The sequence below is a fragment of the Phyllobates terribilis genome, unplaced genomic scaffold (assembly GCF_046119375.1).
Source record: "Phyllobates terribilis strain yellow unplaced genomic scaffold, ASM4611937v1 Scaffold_2__4_contigs__length_985480577, whole genome shotgun sequence".
Taxonomy (NCBI): domain Eukaryota; kingdom Metazoa; phylum Chordata; class Amphibia; order Anura; family Dendrobatidae; genus Phyllobates; species Phyllobates terribilis.
The window spans coordinates 420,853,810-420,873,305 of NW_027362762.1; the positions used below are offsets into that span (position 1 = coordinate 420,853,810).

Consider the following 19,496-nt stretch of genomic DNA (forward strand, 5'->3'; position numbering starts at 1 on the left):
GGCCCTATAGTAATAAAATTATTATTTATTATTCCAGAGGTTTTCTAGAATCCCAAAATCCAAATGTACTACTGAATAAAATGCCATAACTTTCCTTTCTTTGTAAGATGAAATTCCTATGCTTGAGAGTTAAGGTACACTATTAGTATGAAAACCCTTCAGCGAGTATTTTCATGCTTGAAATTGCTATGATAAGTAGCTTGTCGTTTCATCTACTGTTATATTTCATTGATAATAAAAAGTGACTGAATGCATTAGAAACAGAAAGGCTTAAATAAGATTATCATTTAACAAACGAGCTGAGTATATAATTGCACATGTACCATAGACCAGTAATTGTAATAGATGGGAACTGGGAAAGCCATATGCAGCCTATATTAGAGGCCAGACTTGTGACGAATGTAAAAATACTCTAAAAAGTCACCCATTGCTGCAGCTTAGAGTAACTGTCGTTTTAAGTTTTTTTTCTCAGAATCCAATAGTACAGGTGAAAATAAGAAACTTTGTATTATATCTTTTTGACAGTTAGGGTGATCAATGAGTGGAACATGCTGCCACGAGAGGTGGTGAGTTCCCCTTCAATGGAAGTCTTCAAACAGAGGCTGGACAGACATCTGTCTGAGATGATTTAGTGAATCCTGCTTTGAGCAGGGGGTTGGACCAGATGACCCAGGAGGTCCCTTCCAACTCTTCCATCTTTTCAGAAAAATCTGTTTCCTTTTCCTCCTGGAACTGATCAGTCATTATAAAAATTCTGAATTCACATGTTAAATCTGTATTCAGTGAAGACAAATGTTCCTATTACTGACATAGGAGATGACAGTTTGTGCTCATAAAATTCTATGGAGAGCTGTAGCTATGTTTCATAAGAACTTGCAGCAGTATGTCTGTATTTGCCTCTAGATCCCCCTCCCCTCTCCATGGAATTTTAAAAGCACCAACTGTCATCTATCTCAGTAATGGAATCATCAGACTTCACTGAATATAGATCAATTTTACCCATGAATTGAGAGTGAGAGATCAATAAAGGAGGTGAAAGCAGATTCTTCCGATAAGATATATTACAGAGTTTCTTATTTTCATGTGTATTATTGATTTATGAAATACAAATTATAATGACGAGTACTCTTTAAGCATAAAACATGTAATTTGGCCTATTGTATTTTGTGTATAAGGTGGAAACTAGAGTGTTTCATCACGGACTAAAAAAAATAATTAATATGAAGATTTAGAATTTTATTATTTGTTCTAAAATACCGGTATGTATCTGATATTTTCCCAGCTGGGGGCTAATTGATGTTTTACTGTCTATCTTGACTATTTACTCTAATACTATAAGCACAATTTTAGAGATGAAATTCATTTGAAAATGATTATTCTCCTCTCGAGTGCTATATAAATGAGAGCATGAAAAATGAATCTAATTTAAGTCTCATGTGCGTCATAAGTATAATGTATGTTTGGCTTTTATAAATATAATGTGCACTTCAGCTGAATGTTAGGAAGCCACAGGACGTTCATTAACTAGACTTAACGCACTGGCTGCTGATATTATGATTTAATGTCATAAAAGTAGATATACAGTAAGAAGACAGGTGTTATTATCCCAACTGTTCTCATGTGATATACCAGTAATCCTGTACCTCCCAGGTTTTGAAGTTGGAAAAGGGGAACAATCTAGATTGTACAACACAGATACCAAAAAGAATGGCCAGTGTATATAATAGCCATTTCCAAAAATATGAGAAGCCAAAAAACAATGGAAGCAGATACAGCCACATATTAAAAGACAATCTTTATTTGAAATTATTGCAATATAATAAAAAAAGTTAAAAAGGGGGGAGATATATGACCGATACCCCACTTATCCAGGATACATGTATGCAGGCATAAATGAAGTAAGAAACGGTCCTGATGGAATATACAGGACTCAAAACTACATGTCATTCTAAAAGTATAAAGGAGCACAAATGAGGCACAAAAAGACCAGCAATAGTAGCCCATAGTGGGTAATACACGAAGCATGCCAGTATATATTCAAAGAGAGAAGTCACATAGCCAAATGGCATAAACCTGAAAAGAAAACCTGGACAACCTAGAGGAAGTGAGGGACAGTACCCCAAGGTGCGTTTCACGTTAGCTTCTTCCGGAGATATGAAGGTATGTTAGGAAGCCATCTGATGTTTATGAACTAGACTTAACATACCGGCTGCTGAAATTATGATTTAATCCATAAAAGTAGATATACAGTAAGAAGACTGCTGTTAATATCCTAACTGTTCTCGTGAGACATACCAGTAATCCTGAACCTCTCAGGTTTTGAAGCTGGAAAAGGGAAACAATCTGGTTTGTATAACACAGATAGTAATTTGTGAATGCTGGACTATTTATGCCATGTTTAACATCTAGGTATCCCAATTATAAGAGACGTGAAAGGGAAGGAACGACATGTTACCAGGTATGTCACTAGGTACCTTCTACATGATACCCTTTCCCTTTGTATCTTTAATGACATCTATTTGGGTTCAGAACAATTAACAGAGCCCATCCATTGTTTTTTTAATAGCCACCATTTTTAAACCTAGATTCTAATTCTTGAAAAGAGAATACCATTGATAGTACTGCCTAGGACATGACTTGGCTTCTATTCCATATACACTTTCCAAAATAACTTAAAAACTGAACTCTAGTTTAGGGAGTTGTACAATGGGCAATCTTATGAGCGTGGTAAATATGCCATTATCAAAATGGGTTTTACAGTCCAAAATGTTAGATTTTCAATTATGTCAATACACTTAGTACAAGCAGGGTATAATATGCTGCAAAAAATATCTGAAACTCATGAAGATGCATGGGTTAACAGAAAATCTGAAAAAAATCCTTGGCAGTAAGGGCATGCTGGGGATGTGACAATTTATAGCATGCTCTCATATGAACACTAAGTTTTTCTGCATGAATGGGATTTTCTAGAATTCCTTCCACATGCACTGTAATATACTTTATTTGGATCCACTTATGTTTTCATACATGTAACTTATACAGCATATTATTGCCACCAACCTTATTATTTTATTTTAAAGTGAATCTGTTACTTTACCTTGATTCCTGTGATGCAGCAAATACTGGGCTGCTTGCGGCAGTTCTGATAAAATCACATTTTATCAACAGGAGATTATCACTAGCGAACAAGTAAATCTGGTGCCAGGTAGTCCAACCATGCCCCCCACCACTGATTGATAGCTGTTTGCCTATGCACAGTGTACAAAGAAAGCTGTCAATCAGTGGTGTGTACAGGGTTATACAGAGCTCAGTATTCAGATAATTAATAGATCTCTGCAGCAGAGAAAACTGTTGTTAATCAAAACTGCAGCACAGAGTAAACTAAGTAACACATCGCTGGAATCAGGGTCTATCAGATTAGATAGCAAAATAACCTGGTGACAGATTCAACAATGTCCAAAATTTGAGGATATGTTTCACTCTGTCTTACTGTACTCACTGAATTATAGCTTGGTACATTGCCTTGGTTAACAAATCCATACTTTTTCTTCTGGAAGTCATGTCGATGCCATGAGATTCTGCAGGACTGATGGGAGGTTGACCTGTGAAGGCAGGTACACCATCTGTAGGAAACAAAAATAATTTTACATTCATCAATGTATGTATTATTTACTGCAGCACATACTATACATTACTTATAACATTAGTAATGTCATTGTGATATGCACATAATCTAATCACAAATATTCACTCAGAAAAAAAACTAAATCTTCATGAAGCATTTCGCAATGTGAGAGTTTTGTTATAGATGGTCATTGCTATCGAGTACATATACAATTCTGGAAAAATTAAGATCTTAGCTTTCTTTTGTAGAAATATTCTTTGGTATTACTTATTTCTATTCACTGGGTCCTTAAAATTAAGATTAATCTCCTACTCTGTCCTTATCAGTAAACCTCAATGTTTTCTTGATCCAGGTATTCGTTCTGTTCAATAAACTTCCTACACAATATTTCACTATACCAATCTCACCTGGCTATCCAAAAGTCAGAACCACAGCAACAAATAAAATGCTTATTGTCCCTCAGATGAAGAAATTAGTGCAAATCGCGAAGTGGGCGAGGGTGGCTCTCTGCATAGAAGGGATCATTCATCTATTCTTGGTGTCTGGTATACTTTTACCATATATGCTACTGGGGGTACTTATTTGAGTCCCATCACTAACTTATGATTTGTCATTGACATCAAGTCATTTATTTGTAAATTACCTATTTATGCTATACTATCTCTATGCAGGTAGCCTACATTCCCTCATTCTATCTGGATTGTCCTCAGATATTGTCTATTGTGCTTCTGACTTTTATATATGTTTTAATGTTGCCATACCATGCTCTTTTAAATTGATTAATAAAAGCATGATTTTATTATTATTGATCTTGCACTTTTCCTGTTTTTTTTTTTGCTGTATTCAGCATTTTTTACTACCAGATATTAAAGGGAAGCTGTCATGTCCCAAAACGCTATTAACCTCCAGATATGGGGCTAATCTGCTGGTTAATAGCGTTTTAAACTGTGGAGCCGTCACATTGAAATCCTGGCTACTGGGAACACTTCATTTAAAAAGGGGTTGTCCATCCGAGGCTTCTATTGTCTCATCTGTCAGCTGTCCATAGCATGGATCTAAGAGGTACACTTAGATCAAAAGAATGTGTAATAGCATCATTTAAAATATACAGTAGTGTTCAAAATAATAGCAGTGTGTTCAAAAACATGAGTTAAGCACAAAATCTTTATACTAGTTTTTATTTCCATGCATTGGCAACATTGCAAACTGTTTTCCAATTCAAAACATGAAAAGAAATGTATATAATTATAACTACTTTACAGAAAATAACAAAACTGAACATTGGGCAGTTCTAAAAAATAGCAGTTGTGTTTACAAACTCACAATATGTACTTTTTTTTTTGAGGATTTAGCGTTCCTGTGGATCACTAACTAATATTTAGCTGTATACCCACTGTTTTTTTTAGAACTGCTTCACATCTATGTTGCATAGAGTCAACCAACTTCTGGCATCTGTCAATTGTTATTCCAACCCAGGATGCTTTGACCACATCCCACAATGTTTTGGCATTTGTTGGCTTTGCCTCAGAAACTGCATTTTTGATGTCACCACACAAGTGTTCTATCAGATTAAGGTTCAGGGATTGGGCTGGCCACTCCATAACCCCAAATTTGTTGGACTGGAACCAAGATTTTGCTCACTTACTGGTGTGTTTAGGGTTGTTGTCTTGTTGAAAGACAATGACCCTACACCGTAATCAAATTTTCAAGGGCATATCCTCTTCAACGTAAGGCAACATGACCTCTTTAAGTATTTTAATATATGCAAACTGGTCGATGATCCTTGGTATGCGGTAAATAGGTCCGGCACTGTAGTAAGAGAAACATGCCCATATCATGATGCTTGCACCCCCATGCTTCACTGTCTTCACTGTACTGTGGCATGAATGCAGAGTTTTGGGGTTGTCTAATGAACTGTCTGCGGCCCTTGATCCCAAAAATAACAATTTTACTAGTTTCTAGGCCAACATCTACAAGTTTTTTATGTTTAACATGTGATACAAATGGTGGGTCAGGAAAACCGCTGTGTACGATTTATACAATGTATAACTTTTCATTACAGGGAATACATATAAATGTATATCATGCAGCCATTATGCTGTGATGCATATTGTGAGCAGTGGCTACACAGGCTGACTGAGCTCACCAATGTCGAGCATGGTGCTGCACCAATTCTGTTCTAAGTGGGTCTGCAGTATAAAATGAAGATAAAGCAACGGTAGGTAAAGTTCAGTAACACTCAGGACTGTGGTAGTCTGGTGAGATATGTACAAGTGGAGAGTACGAAGTTGCTCTAAATCGTGAAAGTGGTTTTGAATTACAACATCTCATGCACCTGTGAGAGGACTTCAGAATTAGATGAATGTCCACACTCTAAGCAGTGATTCCACCAGCCTGCCTGTTTCGAGTGTGATACACTGCAAGGTGTTCCATGATAAACCACCCTGAATCCAAAGATGTTGGGTGAGTTCAATGGCTGTTCATGGTAATTGCAGCAATCACAACAGCATTGTAGTGTAGCCCCCGAGTCCCATGCCACTGTCAAGTAGTTCTAATCCTCTTCCTCTCTGAAGAGGTAATTTGAATATTTAATTTCCCAGAGGAGCATTGAAAGCTTATAAAACTCCTCACATTGGCACGCCAGACTAGACATGCCACTCTCCATAAGGAGAAACGTTACCCCTTGAATCCCGGACAGAAGCCTCTCACCTAGTCAAACCAGATCTCATACTTTGCACTGATGAGGAGCAATACCCCAAAACACCTTGTCTGTAAATTGAGATTCTTGTTTGGCTTTTATCCTAAGTCATGTAACAAGGTTCATTAAATGGTCGATATTGACTTTTAGGATTGCGCGAATTGGTGGTACTAGAGCTCTAGTCCCCTTCCTCTCTGAAGAGACAATTTGCACTGTCAAGTAGTGTAAACGATTTCTGTACCAAAATATACTTGTAAACAATTATACTTATACCCTCATATGAAAGACTGCAAACAATTTACCTCACTGCAGGGCCCTCACAAAGATTTTGACATGCTTACACAATGATCTAAGTTTTTAGATGACATTAAACCATAAGGCACCACTGAAGTGTTTTTTTTTATTATTTTACCGCTGGAATGGTGCCACTAATCTAAGTTCCCTGCACCTAGTATTATACTTACCAGTCGCTGTCTTCTGTTATCGGAACCGTACCAGTCATCTTCTGAAGGTTGTGACCTGACAGATTGCTCCAGTGTTTTCTGGGTGATCCGGAAGTCACAGCTCAATGTCAGTCTTTGAGAGCAAGAATCAGGATCTCATAGACTTACAATGACAGCTTGTGACCATTACCTCTGACTTCCGGTCAGTCAGAAGTTGCGGTCAGAAGATGGCGGCTGTTGGTAAGTATAATACGAGGGTAAGGGAACATATATTAGTGGCACCGCTCAAGCCCTGAAATAAAAAGAAAATGCTGAAGTGGTGCTTTAAAGGCAGGAAAACAGATATTGAAAGGTGAAATGACAATGCGGGATGTCTGTCACTGTTTTGTACTCCGTTAATGGACGCTGTCATCTTTTATGTGTTACACAAAGTCATTGCATACAGACACCCACAGAAATCCCATGTAGTGCTTAAGATGAATGTTTTCCAGCTTACAATTATAGCACAGCTAATTACCTAGTGTCATTTTATATTCATATGGTAATTAAAACAGCAAATACAGAAAGCCCATAAATCACTGATGATGTAAATCGAAGAGAAAAAAAATAGACCGCATTGTGTTTGCCAAACCATAAACAAATAGCCTCATTGTCTATTGAATAAATAATCCAGAGATACAGTTAATCATTTTCACAAGACATATTGTTATTTCACTTGTAGGGAAACTGCAGGTTCAGAGATAAGGACAGAATACAAATTAAAATCGTACAGTTTAGAGCAGCATTTATAATGTCTTCCAAATCAGTTTTCTGCTAGAGAAACTGATTCACAAGTAGCATTGTAAGATAAGCCCACTTCTTATTATTGATTGCCAGGGTAATAGTTTAAACTGTACCACCAGCCAAAAACTTAAAATGCATCAGCGCTTCTGTATCTCCCACTACTATCTGCAGTTTTCCACTAATCTCAGACGTCTGTTTCTCACACATAAAGAAGTTGTCTTAAGGCCACCACACACATTAGATTGCTGTTGGCCCAATGTTTGGTCTACAGGTATCTTGTCCATCTCTACCATACATAGAAGTGCTCGTTTGGCCAAGAGGGCCATCACCAGACGTGTGGCGGTGGCTTATCTCTGGCAGACTATGCGATCGACAGGCGGACATGTTGGGTCAATCTTTCTACAGATAATAAATAGTCCAGGGCTCACATACACATTAGACAGTCAACTGAACCCATCCATATCGCTGAGTTTCAGCTGACATTAGTCTAATATGTATGGAGGCCTTTACAATACGGCTATAGGACAGCAGAATTTTAACCCTGAGAAGTGGTAAAATAGTGGTAAATTCGTAGCTTAACTTCTATATTTCTCTATAAGGGAAAATTTCATAAGCATGTTTGTCCGTCACAAAATTGTTTATTTCTCTATTCTTATTGGAAAACATTGAAATCACAGTGTCATTCCCATGCCTCATAAGCAATGTTATGTAACTAAGTTGCCATAGCCTAAAGATAAGTCCCATGAACCATATTTACCATCACTGTGGCTAAAATGTGAAAACCCTTCAAGTCCGTATCTTTGGGCAAAGCTTCTCCTTAATGGCCAATGCTATTATTGGTGGTCCATAAGTTAAGCCCCCGTGGATTTAAGGAATAAATAAGCAATGGTTTCTTTCAGCTTCACTTGGAAATTTCATCTCCCATACTTCAAGTTAGGATGATAGAGTTCCCAATGAAATCGATAATACTGCAAAGTTCTTGGTATTCCAGTCCAATTTATTTCAATGCATGTGCCTTATAAATACAAGGCAGAATCTTAAATGTAGGATTCAGAGTAAGGGTCTCTACTAATGAAACTTCACTGATGATCAAATGACAAATAAAATTAAAGGGAACCTGTCACGTCCTTTCTGGCTATAAAACTGCCCTCACTAACAAGACACTGGGGGCAGGTTAATAGCGATAAAGGATGTGACAGGCTCCTTGTAAGCATTACATTTTTCAGGATCATGCATTGGCACTAAAGACGCCATTACACTTTAGATAATTGTCAGCCAAAGGCTTGTTTGGCCGAAGGCTATCTCTCCTCGCTATTCCCATATACATGAATGTTTGGCCAAGCTTTTCTTTGTTCTCTATGGGAAAAAAAGAGAAGAGGAGTTGCGTAGGCTGCTGCCACTCGCATCTGGGTCAAGAAATTCAAACCTACCTATGCTTATCTCACCAAGAGCGATGGAAGGCCTCCATACACTTTAGATGGCAGGATTTTTTTTGTGTTGCAGAATAAAGTTCTTGGAGAGTGTAGCATCGGCGTCTCTGCCCCGTTCTAGGCAGAGACGCCGTCCCTCTCACCTCCCCGCTCCTGGCGCGGCGTCCTCCAGCGCTTCTCTCCCCGCTGCTTCCGGCACGCGCTCCTTCCCCGGCAGTGTGCTTATGGCGCGCGCGCTCCCCCTCTCTTGAAGGGACCGCGCGTGCCGTCCTAAGGAGTCCCCGGCCAATTGCCGGAGGACCTCCCATATAAAAGGCACCTCCTCCAAAATGGAGGTGCCCGAGCAATGTTGTAGCACTGTTCACTACTCTGCTTCAGCCCTCAGGTCCCGTTGCCAGATACCTGCCAGATTCCTGCCAGTCTGCTGTCTAATTCCTGCCTGATATCCGGCTACCTGCCTGCTAGCCTGTGGTCCGACGGTCTGCCTTCCAACTCCTGTCAGTCTGTCTAAGGACCAGCTTGCCCGCTCACCTGGGAGCGAACATCTTCTACCAGCCTGCTTGCCTGAGGTCCGACGGTCTGCCTTCCAACTCCTGTCAGTCTGTCTAAGGACCAGCTTGCCCGCTCACCTGGGAGCGCTCATCTGCTGCCTGTCTGCTAGCCTACCAGGAGGCTCTGCCGTCACGTGCTGTGACCACCCGCCTGTCCAGAGACTCCTGCCCGCTCACCTGGGAGCGCTCATCTGCTACCTGTCTGTTGGTCTTCCTGGAGGCTCCGCCGTCACATACTGTGACCACCCGTTTATCCAGAGACTCTCGCCTGCTCACCTGGGAGCTCACGTCTATCATCTGCCGCCACAGGTCGTACCAATCCTTTACCCAGAGACTGCCCCGGTCACTTGCCGTGACCTCCTGCCCGTTCATCCAGAGACTGCCCCGGTCACTTGCCGTGACCTCCTGCCCGTTCATCCAGAGACTGCCCCGGTCACTTGCCGTGACCTCCTGTCCGTTCATTTAGAGACTGTCCCGGTCACCTGCTGTGACTGCCTGCCCGTCTACCCTGGTCGCCACCCGCTCCCTTACAAGGACCGCCCCCTTGTATAGTAGCTCAGAGGTTCCGCCTCCCAGACCCGTTACAGTTTGCTCGGGCCATGGAACCCGGTGGCACCCAAGCTCCCTCGCTCTCGGATCTGTGTCATGAACTGTCCCGTCAGAGGTCCCAACAGGAGTCCATCCTGGGTCACCTGCGGAATGTCAATTCTCGCCTGGACACTCTGACTGCTCTGCCTGCAACCACCGCCAGTGCCATGACTCGCAATCCGGCAGCTCCACTGCCCACTAATAACATGGTATCCTACCCCGGACCCCGGCTTTCTGCACCTTCTCGTTTCGGAGGCGACTCCGCCCAGGCTCGGGGCTTCATAAATCAGTGCACCCTGCAATTTGAACTCCTGTCTCACCAGTTTAACTCCGACCGGGCCAAAATTGCCTTCTTCATGTCCCATCTCACCGGGGAGGCCCTGGCCTGGCTAAATCCTCTATGGGAGAGAGGAGACCCCCTGGTGTCCGACTTGCCTGCCTTTCTCACGGCTTTCCGGAAAGTCTTCGACGAACCCGGACGGAAGACCTCATCCGCATCATCTCTACTACGCCTCCGTCAGGGAAGTCTCACCGTGGGCCAATATGCCATACGGTTCCGTACCCTTGCCTCGGAGCTGGCCTGGGATAATGACGCTCTGGTTTCCGTCTTCTGGGAGGGTCTGTCCGGCCGTATTAAAGATGAACTTGCCGGTCGGGACATTCCTACCACTCTCGATGACCTAATAACTCTTGCCACCCGGATTGACCTGCGGTTCCAGGAGCGTGCCAAAGAGGTCACCCGTGAGAGGAGGTTTCCACGTCTAGCTCCTACTTTTCAGAAACCCGTCACTCCCTCCGTCTCTCCTCAGGTACACTCTCCTGAGCCTATGCAGGTCGACCAGACCAAGATGGTCGGTTCTCGCCGAGAATCTCGCCGACCCGAGGGAAGCTGTTTCTATTGTGGCAGTATGAAGCACTTCATCTGTTCCTGCCCGGAAAAGCCGGGAAACGCCAGTGTCTAGGACCACTTGGAGAGGTCGTCCTAGACAAAAGTAAGCCCTCTCCGTCTCTGACCTTACCGGTCTCTATTGCTTGGGGAGAGAACCGTCTCTTTGAACTCGCCCATCTGGATTCTGGAGCTGCTGGAAACCTCATCTCCCAGTCTCTGGTAGAGAGATACCATATTCCCACCAAGTCCCTGGCTGAACCATTGTCAGTCGCCTCCGTGGATGGAAGACTTCTCTCGGAGACCATCCTGCTCGTCACTGAACCCATAACCCTGCAGGTGGGAATGCTGCACTCTGAGGAGATCTCATTCCATGTGCTGTCCGGACTTTCTCACTCCCTGTTGCTAGGTCTACCTTGGCTCCAGACACATGAACCCGTATTGAACTGGCGGTCCGGTGAAGTACTCCGATGGGGTCCTGACTGCCATAGGACCTGCCTGGTCCCGGTCCTTCCACTTCGCCCTCAACCTACTCCAGCTAACTTACCTGGTCTCCCGGCTCCCTACTGGCCTTATGCGGACGTCTTCGGTAAGAAGGAAGCTGAGACGTTGCCACCCCATAGGCCATACGATTGCCCGATCGACCTGGTACCTGGCACCACTCCTCCCCGTGGGCGTATCTACCCGTTGTCTGCAGCCGAGACCCGAGCCATGTCTGAGTACATTGAAGAGAATCTGGCTAGGGGATTTATCCGAAAATCTACCTCCCCGGCTGGAGCCGGATTCTTCTTTGTCAAAAAGAAAGACGGCTCGCTACGTCCCTGTATTTACTACAGAGGACTCAATCTCATCACGGTAAAAAACAAATATCCCCTGCCACTCATCTCCGAATTGTTTGACCGTCTCAAGGGCGCCAGGATCTTCTCCAAGCTGGATCTACGAGGAGCGTATAATCTGGTCCGTATCCGTCAAGGAGACGAGTGGAAGACGGCATTCAATACCCGGGAGGGTCACTACGAGTACCTTGTGATGCCCTTCGGTCTCTGTAATGCTCCCGCGGTCTTTCAGGAACTAGTCAACGACATCTTCCGTGACCTCCTGTACTCCTGCATAGTGGTATACCTGGACGATATCTTGGTCTTCTCTCCGGATCTCCCCACACACCGGAGGGATGTTCGTCAGGTCCTGCTTAGGCTTCGGCAGAACCACCTTTATGCCAAATACGAGAAGTGCCTCTTCGATCAGACCTCCCTTCCGTTCTTGGGCTATGTCATCTCCCAAACAGGTCTGCAAATGGATCCGGAGAAGCTCTCTTCCGTTCTAAAATGGCCTTGTCCTGAAGGTTTGAAGGCGATACAGCGATTCCTGGGCTTCGCTAATTACTATCGTCTTTTTATCCCACACTTCTCGTCTCGGACTGCTCCCATATCTGCACTTACCCGTAAGGGGGCTAACCCCAGGACATGGTCGCCTGAAGCCGAGTAGGCCTTTCTTTCCCTAAAGAAAGCCTTCGCCTCTGCTCCCGTCCTGCACCGTCCGGACTGTAATAAACAATTCTACCTGGAGGTTGAGGCCTCCTCCTCCGGAGCCGGAGCAGTGCTCACCCAGAAGTCTTCTACCGGGAGAATGGTAACGTGCGGCTTCTTCTCCAAAATCTTCTCCTCGTCGGAGCGCAACTACTCCATAGGAGACCGTGAATTGCTAGCCATCAAATTGGCACTGGGAGAGTGGCGCTATCTGCTTGAAGGGGCTCTCTACCCGGTAATTATCTACACGGATCACAAAAACCTGGCATATCTCCAAAATGCCCAGAGACTCAATCCTCGCCAGGCCCGGTGGTCGTTGTTTTTTGCCCGCTTCGACTTCATTCTTCATTTCCGTCCGGCGGACAAGAACGTCAAAGCTGATGCCTTGTCCCGGTCATTCCTGTCCTCCGATCAAGAGGAGGAACCTACGCACATCATCGACTCCTCCAAGGTGATGAATGTGGCCCCCTTGGATCTGACTCGTCTTCCACCCGGTAAGACGTTCGTAGCTGTGCCAGATCGGGAGAGGGTTCTTCGCTGGGGACATTCTTCTAAATTAGCTGGCCATGCTGGCCAAAAGAAGACCTTCCAACTCATTACCCGGCATTACTGGTGGCCTACCCTGCGTAAGGACGTGGTAGACTTCGTCGCGGCCTGTTCATCCTGTGCCCGTAACAAAGTTCCCCGACATCTACCTGCCGGCCATCTCCTGCCCCTTCCCGTACCTGCTGCTCCTTGGCAACATATCGCTATGGACTTTATCACCGACCTTCCAGTTTCTGCCGGTTGTACTGTCATTTGGGTTGTCGCTGACTGTTTTTCTAAGATGGCCCACTTCATTCCCCTGCCTGGTCTTCCGTCTGCACCCGAGCTGGCTAAAGACTTTATCCGCCACATCTTCCGTCTCCATGGTCTGCCCCTCCACATCGTGTCGGATCGTGGGGTTCAGTTCACCTCTCGCTTCTGGAGAGCCACATGTAAGCTGCTGGACATTACCCTGGATTTCTCCTCCGCTTACCACCCTCAGTCCAATGGTCAAGTAGAGCGGATCAATCAGATCTTGACCAGCTACCTCCGGCGCTTCGTTGATGCTCACCACTCGGACTGGGTGGATCTCCTACCATGGGCCGAGTTCTCTTATAACAACCATGAGAGCGAGTCCTCTTCCAAATCCCCGTTCTTTATAGTCGGTGGCCAACATCCCCGGATTCCACTTCCTGTCTCCGTTTCTGTGGACAACCCTGCTGCGGAGTCTCTTGTCAGCGAATTTTCTACTATTTGGGAGAGCACCAGGTCCGCTCTTCTTCTCTCCTCTGAGCGGATGAAGAGATATGCTGATAAGAGACATCTGGATCCGCCCCAATTCCATCCGGGAGACAAGGTTTGGCTCTCATCCAAACATGTGCGGCTCAAAGTACCCTCCTACAAGTTGGGTCCTCGATTCATCGGCCCCTTCGAAGTCCTCAGGCAAATTAACCCTGTGGCCTACAAATTAAAACTCCCGGCCACCCTACGGATCCCCAACTCCTTCCACGTATCTCTCCTCAAACCCGTTGTCTTTAACTTTTTTTCCAAAAATCCAGGTGCCCCTCCTGCTCCGGTTTCCGCTGATGACATCTTTGAGGTAGAGAGTATTCTGGCCTCCAAGAGGGTAAGAGGAAAAACCTTTTTTTCTGGTAGATTGGAAGGGGTTTTGTCCTGAGGAGAGAACTTGGGAACCCAGGGAGAACATCAACGCCCCGCTTCTCCTTGAGAAATTTCTTTCTGGCCAAAAAAAGAGGGGGCCTAAAGGGGGGGGTACTGTAGCATCGGCGTCTCCCCGTTCTAGGCAGAGACGCCGTCCCTCTCACCTCCCCGCTCCTGGCGCGGCGTCCTCCAGCGCTTCTCTCCCCGCTGCTTCCGGCACGCGCTCCTTCCCCGGCAGTGTGCTTAGGGCGTGCGCTCCCCCTCTCTTAAAGGGACCGCGCGCGCCGTCCTAAGGAGTCCCCGGCCAATTGCCGGAGGACCTCCCATATAAAAGGCACCTCCTCCAAAATGGAGGTGCCCGAGCAATGTTGTAGCACTGTTCACTACTCTGCTTCAGCCCTCAGGTCCCGTTGCCAGATACCTGCCAGATTCCTGCCAGTCTGCTGTCTAATTCCTGCCTGATATCCGGCTACCTGCCTGCTAGCCTGTGGTCCGACGGTCTGCCTTCCAACTCCTGTCAGTCTGTCTAAGGACCAGCTTGCCCGCTCACCTGGGAGCGCACATCTTCTACCTGCCTGCTTGCCTGAGGTCCGACGGTCTGCCTTCCAACTCCTGTCAGTCTGTCTAAGGACCAGCTTGCCCGCTCACCTGGGAGCGCTCATCTGCTGCCTGTCTGCTAGCCTACCAGGAGGCTCTGCCGTCACGTGCTGTGACCACCCGCCTGTCCAGAGACTCCTGCCCGCTCACCTGGGAGCGCTCATCTGCTACCTGTCTGTTGGTCTTCCTGGAGGCTCCGCCGTCACATGCTGTGACCACCCGTTTATCCAGAGACTCTCGCCTGCTCACCTGGGAGCTCACGTCTATCATCTGCCGCCACAGGTCGTACCAATCCTTTACCCAGAGACTGCCCCGGTCACTTGCCGTGACCTCCTGCCCGTTCATCCAGAGACTGCCCCGGTCACTTGCCGTGACCTCCTGCCCGTTCATCCAGAGACTGCCCCGGTCACTTGCCGTGACCTCCTGTCCGTTCATTCAGAGACTGTCCCGGTCACCTGCTGTGACTGCCTGCCCGTCTACCCTGGTCGCCACCCGCTCCCTTACAAGGACCGCCCCCTTGTATAGTAGCTCAGAGGTTCCGCCTCCCAGACCCGTTACAGAGAGTAGAGTTGAATAACTAAGCATCTGTCAACTGCAAATATATATACATATATATATATATATATATATATACACACATATATGTATATATATATATATATATATATATATATATACATATATGTATATATGTGTGTGTGTGTATATATTATATATATATATATATATATATATATATATATATATATATATATATAGTAAGTATAGTACAATTTTTTTAACAGCATGTTGCGATCTTGCTTGGACAAATGGAACAGGTGACTTCTTCAATGGGCTGGGGGCAGAAGTGGGCCACCATAGCCTTTCACATGAGCAGTGCAGAACACTGGATGTGCTTTTTACAGGCTGCATCTCATTATTTATTTAACAAGCTACCCAGTTAATTGCTGTTTAGAAACACAGGCTGAGACATAAAGGAGTAGCAACAGATTACATAGCATCCTCCATCCCTGGGCCCTGCCTTCTCAATATTGTTGCAGGAGCCCCTAGCCCACAAATTATAATGCAGTAACCTACTACTGCCTGTGGCCGCATGTAAAACCCGGCTCATAGGGTTAGGAGGACCCCTATCCAAAGACATGGACCAGGCATCAGACTAATTCTAAAAAAGTACAAAATTGTGTTCTTTATTGTCAGTAATTGAAATAAAAAAAATTAAATTCCTATTATTACTTTCTCTTCCATCTGGAAATGTAACTCCTAGCATACCCTGACAACTGCAGTCCTTCAGGACCTGGTGGGAGTTGTAGTTTTCTTGACAAATTATATTCCACAAAGAAACTTTCCTAAGGGAGAGTTAACATGTAGCAGCCACAGTGCAAATGCAACGCACTTAAAAACAGCACTGACATGTTCTTTCACCTCAAAATGCATCAGTTTTTATATTGATTGTTATTAGCACTCAGGATTGAGGATAAAACTGCTGTTTATCTGCAAAAAATGCAAAGTCAATAGCAATTAAATTGAAAATTGCAACATTTTGTTGCAAAACTGCAGTAAATGCAGCCACCGTTCTATTCAGATATGTGGAGAACATGTGACCGAAGATGGGGTACTATTTGCATGTAGCTAAATCAATGCTACATGTGGATCCTTAAAGGAGGAAATGTATGTAGAGCAGCACTGCTATTCAAGGTAAATCCAGACAGTAATTGTTGTGCACACGCCCGGACTGACTGGCCTGTGCGTGATTTAGTGATTCCACTGTGCCATGAACCGGAGAGTGCCTGGAGGGGCGTAACTAAGTATCCACCAGATCCGACCAAGGTCGCACGCCAGCTAACGACGCCGTGCACCAGGGAGGAACCAAGCAGAGGGACCAGGTGCTACTCCAGGTCAGACCCCGGACACGGCTGTTGACCCACACCGGGGAATACAGGAACAGGCAGGTTAGGCTGGCTCACAGACTGGTGGGTATAGGTAGGCACAGCTGGCGTACAGACGGGGAGGTACTGGCAAACACGGCTGGAGTGCAGACGGGGGGGTACTGACAAGCACGGCTGGCGCGCAGACTGGATAGGGTCCAGTACAGACTGAGACTCAGGAACGGAACCGCAGATGCGGTAGACAAACAGAGCAGAGAGATACCGCTGGAGCGGTGAGCAAGGCAGAGCAGAGAGATACCTCTGGAGCGGTGAGCAAGGCAGAGCAGGCAGAAACCGCCAGAGCAATGAGCAAGGCAGAGCAGGCAGGAACCGCCGGAGCGGTGAGCAAGGCAGAGCAGGCAGGAACCGCCGGAGCGGTGAGCAATGCGGAGCAGGCAGGAACCGCCAGAGCGGTGAGCAAGGCAGAGCAGGCAGAAACCACTGGAGCGGTGAGCAAGGCAGAGCCGGCAGGAACCGCCAGAGCGGTGAGCAAAGGCAGAGCCGAGCGAGACCGCCGGAGCGGTGAGCAAAGGCAGAGCAGAGGAGACAGGCTCAGTTCACAAGAAACAGACTGGAAGGGAAAGGTAGAACCAGATACACACAAGGTACTTGCAATGAAGTAGCGAGTGGACTCTAAACTCACAAACGGAAGTACAGTGACAACGAGTAGGAGTTAGGTGCAGGTTCAGACTCTGCAGGAAAAGGGAAGGTACGGACATAGAGAAAAACAGGTAACAGGCTAGGAGAGTGTTCAGACAAGAACTGACACTGCAGTGAGATACAGGAGCGGGTCTAGGTATGCGGCCCCTAGAAGGCGGGACGAACAGGCTAGGAGCGTGTTCAGACTGGCCTGGAAATACAGCCTCCAGGAAGGCGGACCAACAGGCAAGAAAACACAGATAACAGATCTAGGTATGCGGCCCCTAGAAGGCGGGATGAACAGGCTAGGAGATAGTTCAGACAGGACCTGGCACATCAGAGGCAAGGAGCCCTCTGAAGGAACGAGTTGCTCAGGCACCAGCTTCCAGGTGGAGCTGGTTTAAATATCCAGTGACAGACAGCAATAGGCTGAGGACGCATTAGGGGTGTGCCCACAGCAGCTACAAAAAACAGGAAGTAACCGGGCCACCGCCCTAAGCAGTCAGAACAGAGACAAACAGACAGCATGAATAGAAGCCAGGCTAGCAGACTGGGCTGAAGATCAAGTTTGCGATCTTGCATAGTGAGAGATGGTGCACCATGCAAGCCCACCACCAGGTATGTTACAGTAATCATAGTAGTGCTCATGGCGTCAGGCAGCTTAGGTCCAATGGAGAAGTTAAAGTTGCAGCAGCTGGCTGGCTAGTGACCAGGAATACAGTGGCTAGCCACCCAGCTATAAGAATGCCATGGAAAGACCTAGCAATGTGCCACAACATTCTATGATGAAAAAACACCCATATTTTTGTTTGCTAATGAAGCAGTACCATAATTTTTGTTTCATTGTGTCATTGTGTCTAATGGTCCACTGATGGTCACTGTGGAGGAATTTTGCACATTTCTCTTACTAAATTTGTTTCAAGGGCTCAATCACAAGCAAGTTTTTTTGTGTACGAGGGCTATCCATGTTTTTCACAGATAGCACACCTACCTGTAATAGTGAATGGGATCACTCACATGTCCATGACTTTTCATGGACCGAGTGGTCCGCCCAAAAATATGGAAACATATCCAATATTGATTCAAGCATCGGATCAAAATTGACAATGCTAGTCTCTGTAGAATTTTTTTTTTCACATACAAGACAAACTGATGAAAGTCGGACCAAACTCTCACGAAACTCGGATGATACTCTGATGAAAATCTAATGAAACTCTAATGCTAAACACTGATGAAACTGAGTTTGGCTTTTTTTGCACATGAAAAAAACTTACACCTGAATGACCACTTATTCAGATATGCTGGGGACTTTCGAAGCCTGAACCTCCTATTGAAATCTTACTCTAGACTTTGACTCACTCAGTCTCTTATTTGCAAACGGATTGTTCTACACATTGTTAAAAAAATGTCTTAAAGATCTAAAAAGTTTAAATGTGACAAATACAAAACATGCAAACAAATAAAATGTAGATCACAAATACTTTTTCACTGAGCCAAAGCTTTGAAAAGTACATTAAATAAAATCATCATTAGTAGACCATGGAAAGGTGCATTCATTAAGCTTTTTGTATATTTTTGCCCTACATACAGTGCCTACAAGTAGTATTCAACCCCCTGCAGATTTAGCTGGTTGACACATGCGGAATTAACTTGGCATTGTGACATTTGTACTGTAGATCAGCCTGGAAGTGGGAAATGGACTGCAGCAAATTTTTTTTTTTTTTTTTTTTTTTTTAAAACGTTAAAAGTTAATTCAGAGTGTCATTTATTATTCAACCCCTCAAACCACAAGAATTCTGTTTGGTCCCCCAAAAGTATTAAGAAGTAGTTCAGGCACCAAGAATAATGAGCTTCACATGTGTGGATTAAAGATCTCTTTTGCCAGCCTTTTCTGACTATTTAAGACCCTCCCCAAACTTGTGAACAGCACTCAGACATGGTCAACATGGGAAAGACAAAGGAGCATTCCAAGGCCATCAGAGACAAGATCGTGGAGGGTCACAAGGCTGGCAAGGGGTACAAAACCCTTTCCAAGGAGTTGGGCCTACCTGTCTCCACTGTTGGGAGCATCATCCGTAAGTGGAAGGCTTATGGAACTACTGTTAGCCTTCTACGGCCA

At 45.1% G+C, this 19,496-nt stretch overlaps 1 protein-coding gene across 1 annotated transcript in view; it reads right to left on the bottom strand.

Moving 5' to 3' along the window:
• Positions 1 to 19,496, bottom strand: part of LOC141213014 (uncharacterized) — a 903,379-nt gene that overhangs the window by 256,744 nt on the left and 627,139 nt on the right. The window contains 1 exon segment of the mRNA XM_073665145.1: positions 3,500 to 3,623. Within this exon segment, the coding sequence (XP_073521246.1) occupies positions 3,500 to 3,623 (124 nt within the window).